At 46.5% G+C, this 20,172-nt stretch overlaps 1 protein-coding gene across 1 annotated transcript in view; it reads right to left on the bottom strand.

Moving 5' to 3' along the window:
* LOC142710033 (actin filament-associated protein 1-like 2) overlaps positions 1-15,863 on the bottom strand; it is a 29,186-nt gene extending 13,323 nt beyond the window's left edge. Inside the window, exons 1-5 of the mRNA XM_075848521.1 lie at positions 15,834-15,863; positions 15,688-15,757; positions 9,224-9,355; positions 8,447-8,521; positions 7,993-8,099 (exon numbers count right to left, since the gene is read on the bottom strand). Of these exons, the coding sequence (XP_075704636.1) occupies positions 7,993-8,099; positions 8,447-8,521; positions 9,224-9,355; positions 15,688-15,757; positions 15,834-15,863 (414 nt within the window). The remainder of the gene's footprint in view (positions 1-7,992; positions 8,100-8,446; positions 8,522-9,223; positions 9,356-15,687; positions 15,758-15,833) is intronic.
* Between the last annotated feature and the right edge of the window lie 4,309 nt (positions 15,864-20,172).

The following is a 20,172-nucleotide window of genomic DNA, read 5'->3' as shown; positions in this document are numbered from 1 at the left end:
TCAGTATTATAGTAGTTATATTCTTGTATATAGGGAGCAGTATTATAGTAGTTATATTCTTGTATATTGGGGCAGTATTATAGTAGTTATATTCTTGTATATAGGGGGCAGTATTATAGTAGTTATATTCTTGTATATAGGGGCAGTATTATAGTGGTTATATTCTTGTATATAGGGGCAGTATTATAGTAGATATATTCTTGTATAAAGGGGGCAGTATTATAGTAGTTATATTCTTGTATATAGGAGTAGTATTATAGTAGTTATATTCTTGTATATAGGAGGCAGTATTATAGTAGTTATATTCCTGTATATAGGGTCAGTATTATAGTAGTTATATTCTTGTATATAGGGAGCAGTATTATAGTAGTTATATTCTTGTATATAGGGGGCAGTATTATAGTAGTTATATTCTTGTATATAGGAGGCAGTATTATAGTAGTTATATTCCTGTATATAGGGTCAGTATTATAGTAGTTATATTCTTGTATATAGGAGGCAGTATTATAGTAGTTATATTCTTGTATATAGGAGGCAGCATTATAGTAGTTATATTCTTGTATATAGGGGCTGTATTATAGTAGTTATAGTCTTGTATATAGGGCAGTATTATAGTAGCTATATTCTTGTATATAGGAGCAGTATTATAGTAGTTATATTCTTGTATATAGGAGCAGTATTATAGTAGTTATATTCCTGTATATAGGGTCAGTATTATAGTAGTTATATTCTTGTATATAGGGGCAGTATTACAGTAGTTATATTCTTGTATATAGGGTCAGTATTATAGTAGTTATATTCTTGTATATAGGGGGCAGTATTATAGTAGATATATTCTTAGATATAAGGAGCAGTATGACAATAATTTGTGTAATCAAGTTCAGCAGTTTAGATTATATGTACAATAAATGAATTGGTTTGCAGAGTAATAATCATGTATTAGATCTGTCACTCCTTTGCCCTGGTAGCGGGTACATTATGTACTCCTGAGAATGGGGTGGTACTTATGGCCTTTCTTTAATCTTTAAACCAAAGTGTTTTACTTAGGGAAGTGACGATGTCTTTGAGCACATTTCATGGTCAGAGCTGCAGTTGTCTTCTTTTTTACCCCTGGTTATTACCGTGTTTCCCCGATAGTAAGACACCCCCGATTGTAAGACGTATCGGGGGTTTCAGGGGGGTCGGCTAATATAAGCCGTACCCCGAAAGTAAGACATATGTCTTACTTTCGGGGAAACACGGGGGTATTGCCGCCTCCTGCCCACTTCCACTCCCACTTAACGCCGAAGGACGGATATATCCGTCCTCAGCAGCTGCTAGTTCGCGCCGGAGGACGGATATATCCGTCCTGTGATAGCGCGGGTACTGAGACTGTACCCACGCGATCAGCGGCAGGAGCACGGCTGTTATACACAGCCTGGCTCCTGCTGCAACTGCCGGAATCGAAGCGCGCGCCGATTCCGGCAGTTTAACCCATTAAATGCCGCTGTCAATAGTGACAGCGGCATTTAATGTGTTTGACAGAGGGGGGAGCTCCCTCTGTCACCCGATCGGCGCCCCCGCAAACAAATCGCGGGTCGCCGTCGGGTTTCCATGACAGCCGGGGGTCTAACAAAGACCCCCAGGTCTGCCTTCAGCATCTGCCTGTTAGGCGATGCCGGAGGCATGACCTAATAGGTTGCCTGTCAGTTTTACACTGACAGGCAATAATGCTTCGGTATACTAAGTATACCAAAGCATTATATATGCGATCGGCACATCGCATAGTGAAGTCCCCTGGTGGGACTAAAAAAAAAAAATGTAAAACAGTTAAATAAAGTTTGTGAAAAAAAAAATAAAAAAAAAAAAAAATATTTTTTTGCCAATGTAAGACATACCCCGAAAGTAAGACATAGTGGGGCTTTTGGGGATAAAAAGAAAGTAAGACACTGTCTTACTTTCGGGGAAACACGGGTATGTGTCGGACCAGTGACATATTATTAGGTGGGTGGGATTTTGTAAAGGACATTTTTTGTTCTTGCTTTTTCAACAAAGTACAAGACTTGATCTAAATTTATGAAGCTTCTATTTGTGTACGATGATGCTCCCCAGGGAATACGGGATCATGGCCGGCAAAAGAAGCAAATGTCAAACATTTTCTCATAAAACATGCCGGAATAGAACGCGATCTCAGGGAGTTAATACAACAACTCGGCACGAGTCCCAAACTTACCGCAGCTTTACCAAATCAAGAGAGCAGCATACACCAGAAGCTGCTGGACTTGTTCTGCCGTCTTCAAAACACTGGCCAAGATATAGACTACATGGTCAAAAGTATGTGCACCCCACTTTTAGACAAACCCATTGCTTAGAGATGCAGAGAACATAAACGTCCATAGATAAAGATCAGCAGAACGGGTCGTATTTATAAGGTCAGTGACTTTCCAGGCACTGTCATAGGGGGCCACCTCTCCAACAAGTCATCACCTCCTTGCCCCCACATGGTTAACTGTAAGAGCTCATACTGTGAAGTGGAGATGTCCAAAAGGAGCCGAGCAGGGGCGTAACTAGGAAAGACTGGGCCCCATAGCAAACTTTTGACTGGGGCCCCCCCTCCCCTGGGTGTCCCACAACCCCCCCCCCCCTTGTAGATAGTGCCTTTTTTACAAACCCCCCCTTTTGATAACGCCATACAGCCCCCCGTAGAGAACGCCATACAGCCCCCTCTAGATAACGCCATACAGCCCCCCTGTAGATAACGCCATACAGCCCCCCTGTAGATAACGCCATATAGCCCTTTGTAGATATCTACAGAGGGGGCTGTATGGCGCTATCTACAGAGGGGGCTGTATGGCGTTATCTACAGGGGGGCTGTATGGCGTTATCTACAGGGGGGCTGTATGGCGCTATCTACAGAGGGGGATGTATGGCGTTATCTACAGAGGGGGATGTATGGCGCTATCTACAGAGGGGTTTGTATGGCGCTATCTACAGAGGGGGCTGTATGGCGCTATCTACGGGGGGACTGTATGGCGTTCCCTACAGGGGGACTGTATGGCGTTCCCTACAGGGGGGGACTGTATGGCGTTCCCTACAGGGGGGACTGTATGGCGCTATCTACAGGGGGGGTTGTATGGCGCTATCTACAGGGGGGGGGCTGTATGGCGCTATCTACATGGGGGGGCTGTATGGCGCTATCTACAGGGGGGGGCTGTATGGCGCTATCTACAGAGGGGGCTGTATGGCGTTATCTACAGAGGGGGCTGTATGGCATTATCTACAGGGGGGGCTGTATGGCGTTATCTACAGGGGGGCTGTATGGCGTTATCTACAGGGGGGCTGTATGGCGTTATCTACAGGGGGGCTGTATGGCGCTATCTACAGAGGGGGCTGTATGGCGTTATCTACGGGGGGACTGTATGGCGTTCCCTACAGGGGGGGACTGTATGGCGTTCCCTACAGGGGGGGACTGTATGGCGTTCCCTACAGGGGGGGACTGTATGGTGTTCCCTACAGGGGGGGACTGTATGGCGCTATCTACAGGGGGGGTTGTATGGCGCTATCTACAGGGGGGGGCTGTATGGCGCTATCTACATGGGGGGGCTGTATGGCGCTATCTACAGGGGGGGCTGTATGGCGCTATCTAGAGGGGGGGGGCTGTATGGCGCTATCTACAGGGGGCGCTGTATGGCGCTATCTACAGGGGGACTGAAAGGCGCTATCTACAGGGGGAACTGTATGGCGCTATCTACAGAGGGGGCTGTATGGCGTTATCTACGGTGGGGACTGTATGGCGTTATCTACGGGGGGGCTGTATGTCGTTCCCTACAGAGGGGGCTGTCTGGCGTTATCTACAGGGGGGACTGTATGGCGTTACCTACAGGGAGTCTGTATGGCGTTCCCTACAGGGGGGGTCTGTAGGGAACGCCATACAGCCCCCCCCTGTAGGGAACGCCATACAGCCCCCCCCTGTAGGGAACGCCATACAGCGTCGTCGTCCCCCTGTAGGGAACGCCATACAGCGTCCCCCCCCCTGTAGGGAACGCCATACAGCGTCCCCCCCTGTAGGGAACGCCATACAGCCCCCCCCCCTGTAGGGAACGCCATACAGCACCCCCCCTCCCAAAAAAATGTGACCTACAGTGTGTCCTAATAAAAGACATGTATCCCCTATCCACAGGATAGGGGAGACATGTGTGATCGCTGGCAGCGATAGGGAGAACGGGGGACTGAAAGTCCCCCTGAAGTTCTCCATGACTAACCTCTGACTTCCGGCGTCTGCGTAGCTCTGTAGAAATGAATGGAGCGCTGGTCACGCATGCGCACAAGCGGGACCGGCGCTCCATTCATTTCTACGGAGCTGCCGACACAGACCCCGGATGTCCGAGGTTTGTGATGGAGAACTTCAGGAGACTTTCAGTCCCCCGTTCTCCCTATCGCTGCCAGTGATCATACATGTCTTTTGCTTAATGGCAGAGCGGGGAGATACCTCCCTGCTCTGCCGTACTGTTCAGTGGCGTCCCGCTGTAGCAGCCATAGCGGCTGCTAGCGGAGCCTCCGGCCATGGTGGGGGCCCGTGCCGGCGGGCGACACGGGCCCCCTCATGCCGCGGGCCCCGTAGCAGCCGCTACTGCTGCTACGGCGGTATTTACGCCACTGGAGCCGAGAATTGGACCGAACAACGAAACGCGTGGGGTGAACAATTCATCTGTGCCTATCTACAACACTCGCCACCAATATTACTACTACTTCTTACAAGTTACAACAAAAAAAAAATAACATCAGCAGCACCAGGACTATTAATCCAGAGCTTTATGGATGGAGGTTTCCAATGCTGAGCAGCTGAAAATAAACCATACACAATGCCAAGTGGCAGCTGGAATATTGTAAAGCCACCAACATTGGACTCTGGAGCGATGTGTTGTCTGGAGAGATGGCTCTCACTTCACCATCAGGACGCCTGATGGAGGAATCTGGGTTTGGTGAATGCCAGGAGAACTTCTTGTTTGGATGTCTGATGCAAACGTTACAGTCTAATAGAGAAGGAATAATGTTGGGGGTTGTTCATGGTTCGGCTCCTTCAGTAAAGAGAAATCTTAATTCTCCAGCTACAAAGACATTTAGGGAATTAGGGCTTATGACACATATTAAGGCCATAGTTTGTGGACGACTCTTTGCCCCTGGCTCAAATTGAGGCCAATAGAGGGGTTGGGTAACTTACTGTGCCAAGTCTGTATCCGGGACCCCTATCTGCCATGTGGCATTATAATACTGGTGTCTTCTTATGTGGCATAGGGGCCTGGATACAACTGCTACCTCTGCACCCCCTATAGCAACGCCCCTGGAGGCCTATAAATCCATGGTTTGGTCTGTGGGCCCGCTCTTATCACCCAGCATCAATGTCGGACCCCACTAATCATCTTGTGCCTGAATGGATAGAAATACCCACAGCCATGATCCAAAATCTAATGGGGACCATCTCCATATTAAAGAAAAGGGTATTAAACTTCGGATAGTCACATTTTGGTCCCCAATTATCACTGTTGGGGAAGGTATTTAAAGATCAGATGCCCTATTATTTGGGTAGCCATTGGGCTAGAGGCGACCATCTTTCAGAGTCAGATCCAGCTGCATCCTGGGTCCCGGCACTGGTTTACTACTGAAGGGTTAATAAAGGATAATATTTTCATACCCTTGAATTTTTATCAAATTGAATCCAGGCGTCGGGCGCTGCAATAAGATTATACAGAGAATTCAGCCCTGAGTTGGGATTGGCATAATAAAGCTGGGGCTGCATCCATCCGCTTATTGTCGCTGCTTCCCACGCTGCTCCGGGAAGGATTCATGTCATTCCAGGCATGCTTTTAATTTTACAGTATTAAGTTGCAAATTCCCTCTTTTTCTGCAACATTATAAGAACCATTGTGACGCTGTCTCATTGCAAAAATAGACGTTAAAAGTGGCGTCCACGGGCTTTAGGGAGGAATAAATCACACGTCCATGGCGAAAAGTAAACCTCACACGGCAAAGAGAAATAATATGGGCTTATCAGTTTTAGGGAAAGATGAGTGGCAAACAATATGGAGTCCATCACAGCTTCAACAGGGACTGTCACCCAGCTTTCCCAGTGTCCAGAACGGCACATTTGCCTGGTTATTAAGACAGTTGGGATAAAAAGATGTTTCACTGCAAAACTAGGTTGATTCCCTACTCAAGAGCTTTGGGAAAGTAGGGAGCGACGACCCTTGTGGCGGCTGTTACATGATTTGTAACCCAGCTTTCCCAGAAACCGACCAAGAGTGTAATTGCTCTTTAAGTCAGACGCGGTATATAGTGCAGTCAGGAAATAATATTACGTCTCGAGTCTGTATCATCCTAAATGTAATAACTAGTAGAAGGGAACAGGAAATGCCCCCCCCCCCATCCTGTGCGGCCGCTGCTGGGCTTCCCCAGTCCCGCATTCTTCTATTCATTTCTGAACGCCAGTTTTCCCACGGACCCGGCCCCTCGACCCCCTCTCTCCATCTGTCCTGATCGCTGCACAACTGTGGTGGATGGGGGGGGGGGGGGGGTTCAGTTTAGGGACTGGGAAATAGGAAAATGCAGAAAATGGAAACAAAACTACAAGATCCTAATTCTAGTGTAATGTCTGCAGAAATCTAATAATAGTAATAATAATAATAATGATGATAAAAATAATAATAATAATAATAATGATAATAATGATAATGATAATAATGATAATGATGATAATCCTTAGATCAGGATCTGATTGGCGATCATAAACCCCTCAGTTATTTGTTGGTGATGAAGATCCGACTTTGATAATATTTCCCATAAGATTGTGTATAGAGAATATAATATGATATTATTCACAATAAAAATAAAGATAAATATAAGTAACAACAATAATAAATAATCTATAATGTCATATAAACCCAGACATGTCACCACAGAGTGTCCAAATGATTTCTTTCTGATATTACAAAAATATAACGGCAAACAGTGCCCACGTAATAGCGACATAACGTACCAAAATAATAGATAAGTAATATACAGTGCAAAAATAATGCTGCCATAATAATCCGCCTTCATCCTGTTGCCTGTGAGATTATAATCTGCCTTCATTCTATGTTACCTGTGAGATTATAATCTGCCTTCATTCTATGTTACCTGTGAGATTATAATCTGCCTTCATTCTATGTTACCTGTGAGACTATAATCTGCCTTCATTTTGTGTTTCCTGAGATTATAATCCGCCTTCATTCTATGTTACCTGTGAGATTAAGATCCGCCTTCATTCTATGTTAACTGAGATTATAATCCGCCTTCATTCTGTGTTACATGAGATTATAATCCGCCTTCATCCTGTTACCTGCGAGACTATTAACCGCCTTCATCCTGTTACCTGTGAGACTATAATCTGCCCTAATCCTATATTACCTGTGAGATTATAATCCGTGTTCATCCTATATAATCTGTGTGACTATGTTACCCGTGAGATTATAATCCGCCTTCATCCTGTTACCAGCGAGACTATTAACCGCCTTCATCCTGTTACCTGTGAGACTATAATCTGCCCTAATCCTATATTACCTGTGAGATTATAATTCCGTGTTCATCCTATATAATCTGTGTGACTATGTTACCCGTGAGATTATAAACCGTCTTCATCCTGTTACCTGTGAGATTATAATCCGCCTTCATCCTATGTTACCTATGAGATTATACTCTGCCCTTCCACCTAAACTGCTGTGCTTTATATGTACAGTCGGGTGTATAATCATTACTATGTTACCTGTGAGATTATAATCCGTGTTCATCCTATATAACCTGTGTGACTATGAACCCCCTTTATCCTATGTTACCAGTGAGATTATAATCCGCCTTCATCCTATTACCTGTGAGATTATAATCCGCCTTCATCCTATGTTACCTATGAGATTATGCGCTGCCCTTACACCTAAACTGCTGTGCTTTATATGTACAGTCGGGTGTATAATCATTACTTACAATCTTTGGAGGTGGGAGGTCGGGCAGGCTTTTCTGTGGTGGCGCAGTGTGCAGCGCTGTCACCCCATTGGTCAGTGCATTTTTGGTTGGTAGATCGGACGTGTCAGCTATGGAAGGAGAGATATATAAGAGTTAAGGGGATTTTACACAGGACGATTATCGGGCAGATAATTAGTTCATATAACGCTCATTGCCGATAATTGTCCTGTGTAAACACGGCAGCGATCAGCAGATGAACGATAATACATAATAATGTATGGGGACGAGCGATCAGAGTAACGACTGCTCGTCCCCATCCATAGCTCCTTGTGACAGGAGCAAACCAGCGCCGATCACCGATCTGTCTCATTGATCGGCGCTCGATGCACAAACCAAAATCGGCCTGTGTAATATCAGCCTTTGATGTCAGATTATGGGGGAGGGGGCGCTCCTCCTGTATGATACCGGCACCTACCAGAATCAGGTTTTTCTGCGGTGTCCGTGTGAGGAGCCAACACCTTGTTCATGTAGATATATTCCTCATCTCCACCTGGAACACAAGATCTGGACATTCAATAATAACCAAATTCTCACATTCTAATATCTTTATAAAATGTTCCTGGGATTTGTTACACCCTCACATTTAGGCTCTTTTTGGGGCTCCCGTAATTAAATGACGACATACACTCACATAATCTGTTGGAACTATTTTACAAGACATGGATACAAAACTACTACAATCCTCACCGTGTTCCAATGATGCAATCAGTCAAATAGTAAAATTTAAAGGGGCACTAAACCTGAAATTTTACAAAGAAGAAAATCAAACACCTTTTTTCTGCAAATTTGTATAAAAAAATGTCTCGTAAAAATCAGGCAGAAAAAAAACATGAGTCCATCCTGCCCCTTTTAATTTTCAATTAGAATAGTGGAAGAGGTGGGGCTTAACAAAATGAGGGGAGGCTTAACTGACCATTTCTTGTTGTAGACAGAGATAGAGGGGAAGGGGCGGGCCTCAGGTGCAGCAAGCCTCCTCCCAATCAGAGAGAAAGCAGCCTAAGCTCCACCCCATTATCCAAACCTCAACAAAAGGACCTCACCAAAGGAATTCCCCTTTAAATATAAAGCAAGTCCTGTCAGCCTTAGACTTGGGATGTTATGGTTTGAATGGACGAGAATTCGATTCTCTGCTCACATTGTCTGTTCTAGGTCTGTCATGAGTTCTAGGTAATGGACGGCCCGGAGCACTTACTGCTGTTATTCTTGAGGCACATCTGGAGGATTTCGGACAGCAGACATTTCTTCAGGATAGCCGTGCTGCTGAGATTCTCTTTATCCAGGATATTCAGGAAATCCTCCAGCTCCGTGAGCAGCCGCTCCAGGGCTAAGACATCAAATATAAAGAATTATTGGATTCCAGTCACACCGTAACGTCCATTAAAATATTAATATGATATGTGACAGTGTATCTAAGTCTAGTAAGGGTGATATTGTGCTGATGAGCCGCTGTATCTAAGCCTATCATGTGTGATACTGTCTACTGAACCCCTGTATCTAATTCTATCATGTGTGATACTGTCTGCTGAGCCGCTGTATCTAAGCCTATCATGTGTGATACTCTCTACCAAGCTGCTGTATCTAATCCTATCATGTGTGATACTGTCTGTTGAGCAACTGTATCTAATCTTATCATGTGTGATACTGTCTGTTGAGCTGCTGTATCTAATCCTATCATGTGTGATACTGTCTGCTGAGATGTGTATCTAATCCTACCATGTGTGATACTGTCTGCTGAGCTGTGTATCTAAATCTATCATGTGTGATACTGTCTGCTGAGCTTCTGTATCTAATCCTATCATGTGTGTTACTGTCTGTTGAGCCGCTGTATCTAAGCCTATCATGTGTGATACTCTCTACTAAGCTGCTGTATCTAAATCTATCATGTGTGATACTGTCTGCTGAGCAACTGTATCTAATCTTATCATGTGTGATACTGTCCAAGAGAAAAACTTTGCTTTGTTAATAATTGTCTCATTTCTCACAGATATAATGTTATATGGCGGGTGTAAAGGGTCTGCCAGACACAGCTTCTGTGTCGACACCCGTGGTTAATCAGTCTGCACCTGCTCCTAGGTCTGATAGAGTGACTCGATCTGCTACCACTCAGGCTGGTAGACTCAGGAGTGGGAGAACCTATCACAGCCTGGCCAGACGGTTCTAGCTCCCGCCCTCGGTCTATTTATACCTTCATTTCCTGCTTGTCTCTGCCTGTGATTCTGTCCTGTTTCCTGGCTCTGCTGAACCTGCTATTATTATTGACCTTGCTTCATTTTGACTCTGGCTTTACGAACTACTCTCCTGCGCTGCGTTTGGTACCTCGTACACTCCTGGTTTGACTCGGCTCGTTCACTACGCATGTTGCTCATGGTGTTGCCGTGGGCAACTGCCCCATTTCCCTTAGCTTCTGTGTACCCTTGTCGGTTTGTCTGTCGTGCACATATTGAGCGTAGGGACCGTCGCCCAGTTGTACGCCGTCGCCTAGGACGGGCCATGCAAGTAGGCAGGGACTGAGTGGCGGGTAGATTAGGGCTCATCTGTCCGTCTCCCTACCCCGTGGGAGCTGCGGTTCTGCGCACACAAGAACCCGGATGTACAACTTTGTTCCTGTTTTGAGATAACGGATCAGTAAATCTCTACAGCATCTGACAATTATAGGGTCTGGCGTCCTAGCGCTTTATGAACTTGTGGCTCTTGTACACGAGCGTGTGTGCCGCCAGAGTCCCGTCTGTGATCTGCGGTAAGATAGAACATTTTCTTTCTACGGATTCACCCACTAAAGTGAATGGGTCCCACTTGGATGCTGTGAAAAATGGTCGTGTGCAAAAGGCTTTACAACCCATAACAAGCAATCAGATCATTTGTTTCATTGTGTAACCTGCACAGGTATAAGCTGGACTCTGATTGGTTACTATTGGTCCCATTTCCATTTAAACGTAAAACATGAAGATAAATTCTGTAAATCTCATTCACATTCCATCAGCGTCAGGACAAAAAGAAAAAGCCACAAAATACCAGGCCTCAACTTAACCAGGTCACAAAGCCCTGGGACCAGATGGGTTACACCCTAGAGTTCTTAAAGAGCATAGTTCAGTTATTTCTGTCCCCCTCTTCTTAATATTCATAGATTCTCTAGTGATTGGTATAGTGCCAAGGGACTGGCGCAGGGCAAATGCGGGGCCTGTTTTCAAAAAGGGCTCTAGGTCTTCCCCGGGAAATTATAGACCCGTAAGCTTAACATCCATTGTGGGTGAAAATGTTTGAGAGGCTATTGAGGGACTATATACAGAATTATGTGACAAAAATAGTATTATAAGTGACAGCCAGCATGGATTTACTAAGGACAGAGGTTGTCAAACCAACCTGATGTTTATATGAGGGGTGAGGAGAAGCCTAGACAGAGGGGCCGCTGTGGATATAGTGTTTATATGAGGGGTGAGGAGAAGCCTAGACAGAGAGGTCGCTGTGGATATAATGATTATATGAGAGGTGAGGAGAAGCCTAGACAGAGAGGTCGCTGTGTATATAATGATTATATAAGAGGTGAGGAGAATCCTAGACAGAGGGGCCGCTGTGTATATAATGATTACATGAGGGGTGAGGAGAAGTCTGAACAGAGGGGCCGCTGTGGATATAATGATTATATAAGAGGTGAGGAGAAGCCTAGACAGAGGGGCCACTGTGGATATAGTGATTATATGAGAGGTGAGGAGAAGCCTAGACAGAGAGGCCATTGTGTATATAATGATTATATGAAGAGGTGAGGAGAAGCCTAGACAGAGGGGCCGCTGTGGATATAAGGTTTATATGAGGGGTGAGGAGAAGCCTAGACAGAGGGGCCACTGTGGATATGTTTATATGAGGGGTGAGGAGAAGCCTAGACAGAGGGGCCGCTGTGGATATAATGATTATATGAGAGGTGAGCAGAAGACTAGACAGAGAGGCCGCTGTGGATATAATGATTATATGAGAGGTGAGAAGCCTAGACAGAGGGTCAACTGTGGATATGATTTATATGAGGGGTGAGGAGAAGCCTAGACAGAGGGGCCACTATGGATATAATGTTTATATGAGGGGTGAGAAGCCTAGACAGAGGGGCCGCTGTGGATATAATGATTATATGAGAGGTGAGCAGAAGACTAGACAGATGGGCCACTGTGGATATAATGATTATATGAGAGGTGAGAAGCCTAGACAGAGGGTCCACTGTGGATATGATTTATATCAGGGGTGAGGAGAAGCCTAGACAGAGGGGCCGCTGTGGATATAATGATTATATGAGAGGTGAGGGGAAGCCTACACAGAGGGGCCGCTGTGGATATAATGATTATATGAGAGGTGAGGAGAAGCCTAGACAGAGGGGCCGCTGTGGATATAATGATCATATGAGAGGTGAGCAGAAGCCTAGACAGAGGGGCCGCTGTGGATATAATGATTATATGAGGGGTGAGCAGAAGCCTAGAGAGAGGGGCCACTGTGGATATAATAATTATATGAGAGGTGAGGAGAAGCCTAGAGAGAGTGGCCGCTGTGTATATAATGATTATATGAGGGGTGAGGAGAAGCCTAGACAGAGGGGCCACTGTGGATATGTTTATATGAGGGGTGAGGAGAAGCCTAGAGAGAGGGGCCACTGTGTATATAATGATTATATGAGGGGTGAGGAGAAGCCTAGACAGAGGGGCCGCTGTGGATATAATGATTATATGAGAGGTGAGGAGAAGCCTAGACAGAGGGGCCGCTGTGGATATAATGATTATATAAGAGGTGAGGAGAAGCCTAGACAGAGAGGCCGCTGTGGATATAATGATTATATGAGAGGTGAGCAGAAGCCTAGAGAGAGGGGCCGCTGTGTATATAATGATTATATGAGGGGTGAGGAGAAGCCTAGACAGAGGGGCCACTGTGGATATGTTTATATGAGGGGTGAGGAGAAGCCTAGAGAGAGGGGCCACTGTGTATATAATGATTATATGAGGGGTGAGGAGAAGCCTAGACAGAGGAGCCGCTGTGGATATAATGATTATATGAGAGGTGAGGAGAAGCCTAGACAGAGGGGCCACTGTGGATATAATGATTATATAAGAGGTGAGGAGAAGCCTAGACAGAGGGGCCGCTGTGGATATAATGATTAGATAAGAGGTGAGGAGAAGCCTAGACAGAGAGGCCGCTGTGGATATAATGATTATATGAGAGGTGAGCAGAAGCCTAGAGAGAGGGGCCGCTGTGTATATAATGATTATATGAGGGGTGAGGAGAAGCCTAGACAGAGGGGCCACTGTGGATATGTTTATATGAGGGGTGAGGAGAAGCCTAGAGAGAGGGGCCACTGTGTATATAATGATTATATGAGGGGTGAGGAGAAGCCTAGACAGAGGGGCCGCTGTGGATATAATGATTATATAAGAGGTGAGGAGAAGCCTAGACAGAGAGGCCGCTGTGGATATAATGATTATATGAGAGGTGAGCAGAAGCCTAGACAGAGGGGCCGCTGTGGATATAATGATTATATGAGGGGTGAGGAGAAGCCTAGACAGAGAGGCCGCTGTGGATATAATGATTATATGAGGGGTGAGCAGAAGCCTAGAGAGAGGGGCCGCTGTGGACATAATGATTATATGAGAGGTGAGGAGAAGCCTAGACAGAGGGGCCGCTGTGGATTTAGTGTTTTTGGACTTTGCAAAGGCATTTGTCACTGTCCCTCATAGACGTCTAATGGGTAAATTAAGGACTATATGTTTAGATAGTAGGGTTTGTAATTGAATTGAGAATTGGCTCAAAAACGTATCCAGAGAGTTATGGTCAATGATTCCTACTCTGAATGGTCCCAGGTTATAAGTGGTGACCCCAGGGTTCAGTGCTGGGACCACTATTATTCAACTTATCTATTAATGATATAGAGGGTTGGATTAATAGCACTATTTCTATTTTTGCAGATGACACCGAGCTATGTAGTAATGCTCAGTCTATGGAAGATGTTCGTGAATTGCAAGCGGATTTGGGCACTGAGTGTTGGGCGTCCACTTGGCAAATTAAGTTTAATGTAGATAAATGTAAAGTTATGCATCTGGGTACCAACAACCTGCAGCATTATATGTGCTAGGGGGAGCTACACTGGGGGAGTCACTTGTTGAGAAGGATCTGGGTGTAATAATCTGCAGGCATCATATGTCCTAGGGGGAGCTACACTGGGGGAGTCACTTGTTGAGAAGGATCTGGGTGTAATAATCTGCAGCATCATATGTCCTAGGGGGAGCTACACTGGGGGAGTCACTTGTTGAGAAGGATCTGGGTGTACTTGTAAATCATAAACTAAATAACAGCACAATGTCAATCAGCTGCTTCAAAGGCCAGCAGGATATAGTCGTGTATTATAAGAGGCCTGGACTCGCGGGACAGGGATGTAATATTACCACTTTACAAAGCATTAGTGAAGCCTCTTCTAGAATATGCAGTTCAGTTCATAGAAAGGATGAAAAATACAAAGAAGAGCAACAAAGCTAATAAGGGGCGCGGAGAATGTAAGTTATGAGGAAAGATTAATAGAACTAAACCTATTTAGCCTTGAAAAAAGACGACTAAGGGGGGACATGATTAACTTATATAAATATATTAATGGCACATACAAAAAATATGGTGAAATCCTGTTCCATGTAAAACCCCCTCAAAAAACAAGGGGGCGCTCCCTCCGTCTGGAGAAAAAAAGGTTCAACCCGCAGAGGCGACATCTTCTTTACTGTGAGGACTGTGAATCTATGGAATAGTCACCGCAGGAGCCGTCACAGCAGGGACAGGAGACGCTGCAAAAAAGGCAAAGATCATTTCCTAGAACAAAAAAATAGCAGCTCCTATATGTAGAAATTGTTTAACTTCCTTTTCCCGTCCCTTGGTTAAACTTGATGGACATGTGTCTTTTTTCAACCGTACGAACTATGTAACTATGTAATATATGTAACTATGTAACCGGACAGATTGTAGCTCTCTCCTGACTCTTTCCATATCGGAGCGGGTCGGTGCGGGCTGTGCGCAGAGTAGAGATGTGTCAGTGAGAAGCGCTTGTCATGGGGGGCTCTCTTATCTTTTATAACACTCCCACATTACTATACACCATACTTGCCAATTTTTGAGAAGGGACATGATGGAGATTTTGAAAAAGGGAGGACTGTTTTGGTCTTTCAGCCCCGCCCATTTATATAGGTCACGCCCCAAAGTACAGCATTTGAATCACAAATAGTTTATATGAACAACTTCATCACACCCCAAAATGAATACACACTCCCTAAACAGGTACAGACCCCAGAACAAACACTATAAATACAGACTCCCTAAATAAATACAGACCCCCTAAAGTAATACAGACACAGGACCCCCTAAATACCTTGTCAGAACCTGGGGCACCCCGGAGAATTGCCTTTTCTTCCGGGAGTCCAGGAATCTGAGATTTGACAAGTATGTGATCAGCTCCAGAATTTAGGGTTACTGGCCCTTTAACTTACTAGTCATGGATCTGAAGACATTGGTTTAGAACGTTCACATTGTAACATTTGGATATTTTGAAACAGTTCCCTGATGAGAAGACATGAGGTTTTATATGGTCTGTAGGACTCATCCATGGGCGGCTTCAGACACACTAATAATTTAATCAGGTCATGTCCTGACCTGCGCTGGTCACACCTCTAGGATGGTCAACCACAAGGATTTTGGCAAATTTCTTGCACAAAAGCTGCGCCTGCAATAATGTGGTCGAAACAGAAATTAACTGATGATCCTGAGTGCAGGGGAAGCATGGGAAGGGGTGAGATTACCCCTCGGAAGTTAAAGTCCTCATTACTCATGCTTCAAGGTTCCCATACACGTAGCGGTAGTGTGCGGCGCAGCGGTAAAACTCAGTACCATAATGAGGGGCCCAGTTTGATCCTAGATATGGGGCCCCTCTCTCTATTATGTACATCACTAACCAGGAGACCCTATTGCACCTCTATCAATTCCCCACAGAACCTCCTAACAGATACAGAAAGTAGCACCCCTAATGAAACTCTCCCTCACCCAGCTGTATAAGTAGATTAGATGTAGAGCAGCCAGAAATGTTGGGTGCTAATACAGATTTGGGCCCCATGCACACGACGTAGATTTCAACCTTAATTACGGACAGTAATTACAGACTTTTCATTTCTATCTCAGTTCAGGGTGCAGATCCCGCAAAACCCCCAGTTCCGGCCTCTGTAGTGGGGCCGGAACGGATAAGCGAGGAGAAAATCATGAGGCCGGGCAAAATGGCGCTGGACGCCGTTCTCTGTAAAGGGGGGCGGTGCCGCTGCTGTCGCGTCAGGGGGACGATGGAAGGCGAGCCTCCGAAGCCGGCAAATGGCAAGGGTCAGGAGCTGGCGGAAAGGCGGACTGGAAACCAGCGGCGTGTCCCTGGGATTCAGCTGACCGGAAGTCAGCCAGCCATGCAACATCCGGGCCGGCTGACGGAACAGGGCAAAGGTCAGCTGCCGCCTCGTACAGAGACAGAGCTGACAGGAGTGTGGAGCAGTCTGGAAGGGGGGAAACCGCCGCCCAGGTTGGTATTGCCGCAAGGCAGTATCAGCGCCGGATAAATGTGTCCTTCTAAGAACAAGAATATTAATGATGAAAAAAAACACCCATAAAGACGTCACCTCTTCCCCTACAGTTGCCATTGACACCAATGATGCGGAGGGTAGCGTGGAGGTACCGCTCATAACATCTGGCGGTCCCTCCACAAAAGCACCTGATGATGCGGAGGAAAAAAAATCGAGGAGGGGGAAAGGTAAAAGAAACACATAGAGCCAGACCTGGTTAGGAATGTGTCAAATATAAATAAAGATGTGATGGGTGTTGGTGGTGGGGTGTGTACAGGTGATAGGGCGTCAACCCGGGAATTAGAGGGGTCGGGTGCTCCCTCTACTATTCTCCCAGACAATCTTTTTTTTCCCAAATAAAATTTTTATTCGATTTTTCACAATACAAAAAATGCATACAATGAAAATTAAAGAGTCCTACAGTGTCCGATACTGTACATAGTTACACATATCAAATAAAAATTCGGACAATCTGCAATTTCGTATTACACATAGTCTCTAATGCATAGGAAGTATATAGTCATTGTACATTTCAGGACCAAACAATGGGTCAATCCAGAACCAAAGAAATTAGATGTGAAATGAAAAGAAATGAGAAAATAAAATACAATTAAAAAACAAAAAGAAGAAACATATTGAACATGTCCACGTTATCTGTACCCAATATGTTGTCCATTAGAAGGAGACCTCTGTGATAAACGTTTGGCCAGTCATACATACCGTATTACCTGGATCACTTTTATTTGACCCACAACGAAAATTCAATAGCATGAATCCAATATCCCAAACCGATAATCCCAGCAGACCTTATGCTGGGGTCGTGGGGGGGGGGGGGGACGGACCACCCGCTCACCCTTCCTCATCTTCAGGCCTTACGGACGGTAACTTGCATCAACGTCTCCTGGAGGCCTTAAGGGAAGGACCCTAACGGTAGTGGACGTGCAGCGAGACCTTTCTGTAATGGCAGGGGGTAGGGAGACGGACAAGTGAGCCCTAATCTACCCGCCACTCTGTCCCTGCCTACTTGCAACGACCCGCCCTAGGCGACGGGGTACAACTGGGCGGCGGTCCCTGCGCTCAGTAAGTGCACGACAAACACGACAAACATACAAGGAACACAAGCAAGGAAAAGGGGCCGTTGCCCACGGCAACACCGTGAGCAACCAGAGTGGTGAACGAGCCGAGTCAAGCCAGGAGTGTGCGAGGTACAAAACGAAAAGCAGAAGAGTAGTCGGTAAGCCAGGGTCTGTATGGAGCAGGATCAAAAATAGCAGGAGCTGTAGCTGGGCCAGGAAACCACAAGGAGGGAAACACAAGCAATAACAAGCACCGAGGGACAGGAAGTGCAGGCTTAAATAGACCGAGGGCGGGAGCTAGCTGAGTCTGGCCAGGTTACGATAGGCTCTCCCACTCCTAAGCCTGCCAGCCTGAATGGTGGAAGCAGGAGTCAGTCTCAGGGATGTATTCTCAGGTGCTGACTGATTAGTTCTGGGAGCTAACCCCGCTGTGCCTGGCAGATCCTTTACACTTTCCTTTTGGATAGAGAGGTACGGTCTGAATGCCTTCCGAGAGAAATGGAGAGATCAGTGGTCGCTCCCAACAGCTGGGCCGGCCGCTGCCAGCAGGAATGTAGTTAGTCTCCGGTGGAGTGGCAATGATGCGTGCCCTCCTAGAAAGAGGGTGGTGGAGCTGCTGCTGGAGATGGGCTTCAAGGCGAGGGACATCTTTGCCTTGATACATCCTCATGGTACAGCTGAGTTTGGCGTCAGCTTCGTTCACCCGGGGGGGTCTTCTGGGGGAACTACAAGCTGATGAAAATGGTAGATATGGTGAGGTTGGTGGAGATGCCAAGGAAGAACTTGGACGAATTTGACATCTGGTCAGGGGCCTGGATGTTTATGGTAAAACTTAAAAGTCTGGGGAAAACTGTGTCCCACATTCCATCCTCCGATTTTCTCGGGAGGGATCGTATCCTGGTCTTCTACCAGGGGGAAACCGAAGCGGTGTCACCGGTGTGGTGACCCTTCAAACTTGAGCGCGGGCTGCACTGTGCAGAAATGCGCTCATTGTGGAGAGGTAGGCCATCTGGTTGCATCGTGTGACCAGATTAGGTGCCATCTGTATGGTGACCTAGGTCACCCGTTCACCCGTCACTAGGTCACCCGTTCAGTAGGTGTCCTCGCTTTGTGGTCAATGCTGTCTCCAAATCTGTAGAGGAAGAAAGTGGGGTGGCTTCTGCAGGCGAGGAGGCATGCAGAGATGGCAGAGCCCAAGGGCAAGTGAAGAATACCAAGAGAGGCCCCCCTTCTTACCAGCGGAGGTTGGAGAAAAGGAGAAAGGAAAGGGAGCGGAGAGAAGCCCAGGCAACTGAGGTGATCTCTGGCCCTGCCCCAGACCCTGCCCCAGAAACAGATGCCCTTGGGGAGACCGTTCTGAACGAGGAGATCAGGAGGATCCGGAGAGAGCGAGTGGCTTAAAACTCTGAAGAGGAGAGGGTTCAGCCTAAAGAAAGAGGGACACAGGGAAAGAACTTAAAAAAGCCAAGAACATCTAGCTCTGCCCTGACCATGGAAGGCAGGGCCTGCAACCCTCTGGGTCTCTCGCCCAACCGCTACCAAGCCCTCGTGGATATTCCAGCTCCTCAAAGCGAGGAGGAGGGTGAGGTAGGGGTCTCTAGGGACGCTGAACTCCCTCTCTTGCGAAGTACACTGGCCTCGGGGGTGGGGGTTTCCCTGGAGTCGGAGGATAAGGAAGGGAAGGCTATTATGTTTCTAAAAAAAGAGGAAAGGGGAACAAGTCCTCGGACAAAGAAAAGCAGGGTGGGAAGAGAAAAGCCGTCTAACTTGATCATCTTACATGGCGGCACCCGCACCATTGACACTGGCATCGATTAACAATGCCAGCATTAAATCTGATACTGTAATGTCGGGGTAGGGAGACAGACAGGTGAGCCCTAATCTACCCGCCACTCAGTCCCTGCCTTCTTGCACGGCCCGTCCTAGGTGACGGCGTACAACTGGGCGACGGTCCCTACGCTCAATATGTGCACGACAGACAAACAGACAAGGGTACACAGAAGCTAAGGGAAATGGGGCAGTTGCCCACGGCAACACTGTGAGCAACAAGGAGTAGTGAACGAGTCGAGTCAAACCAGGAGTGTACGAGGTACCAAACGCAGAGCAGGAGCGTAGTCAGTAAAGCCAGGATCGATATGAAGCAGAGGTCAATAGTATTAGCAGGAACAGCAGAGCCATGAAACAAAAGAGAATCACAGGCAAAGACAAGAAGCAAATGAAGGTATAAATAGACCGAGGGCAGGAGCTAGAACCGTCCGGCCAGGCTGTGATAGGTTCTCCCACTCCTCAGCCTACCAGCCTGAGTGGTAGCAGATCGAGTCACTCTATCAGACCTAGGAGCAGGTGCAGACTGATTAACCACGGGCGTCGACACAGAAGCTGTGTCTGGCAGTTCCTTTAGGGTATGTTCACACGGCCAAATTTCAGACGTATACGAGGCGTAATATGCCTCGTTTTACGTCTGA

Source organism: Rhinoderma darwinii, unplaced genomic scaffold (assembly GCF_050947455.1).
Source record: "Rhinoderma darwinii isolate aRhiDar2 unplaced genomic scaffold, aRhiDar2.hap1 Scaffold_4214, whole genome shotgun sequence".
NCBI lineage: Eukaryota > Metazoa > Chordata > Amphibia > Anura > Rhinodermatidae > Rhinoderma > Rhinoderma darwinii.
The sequence above is the reverse complement of the archived record's forward strand: the minus strand, read 5'-3'. Positions and strand labels throughout refer to the sequence as shown.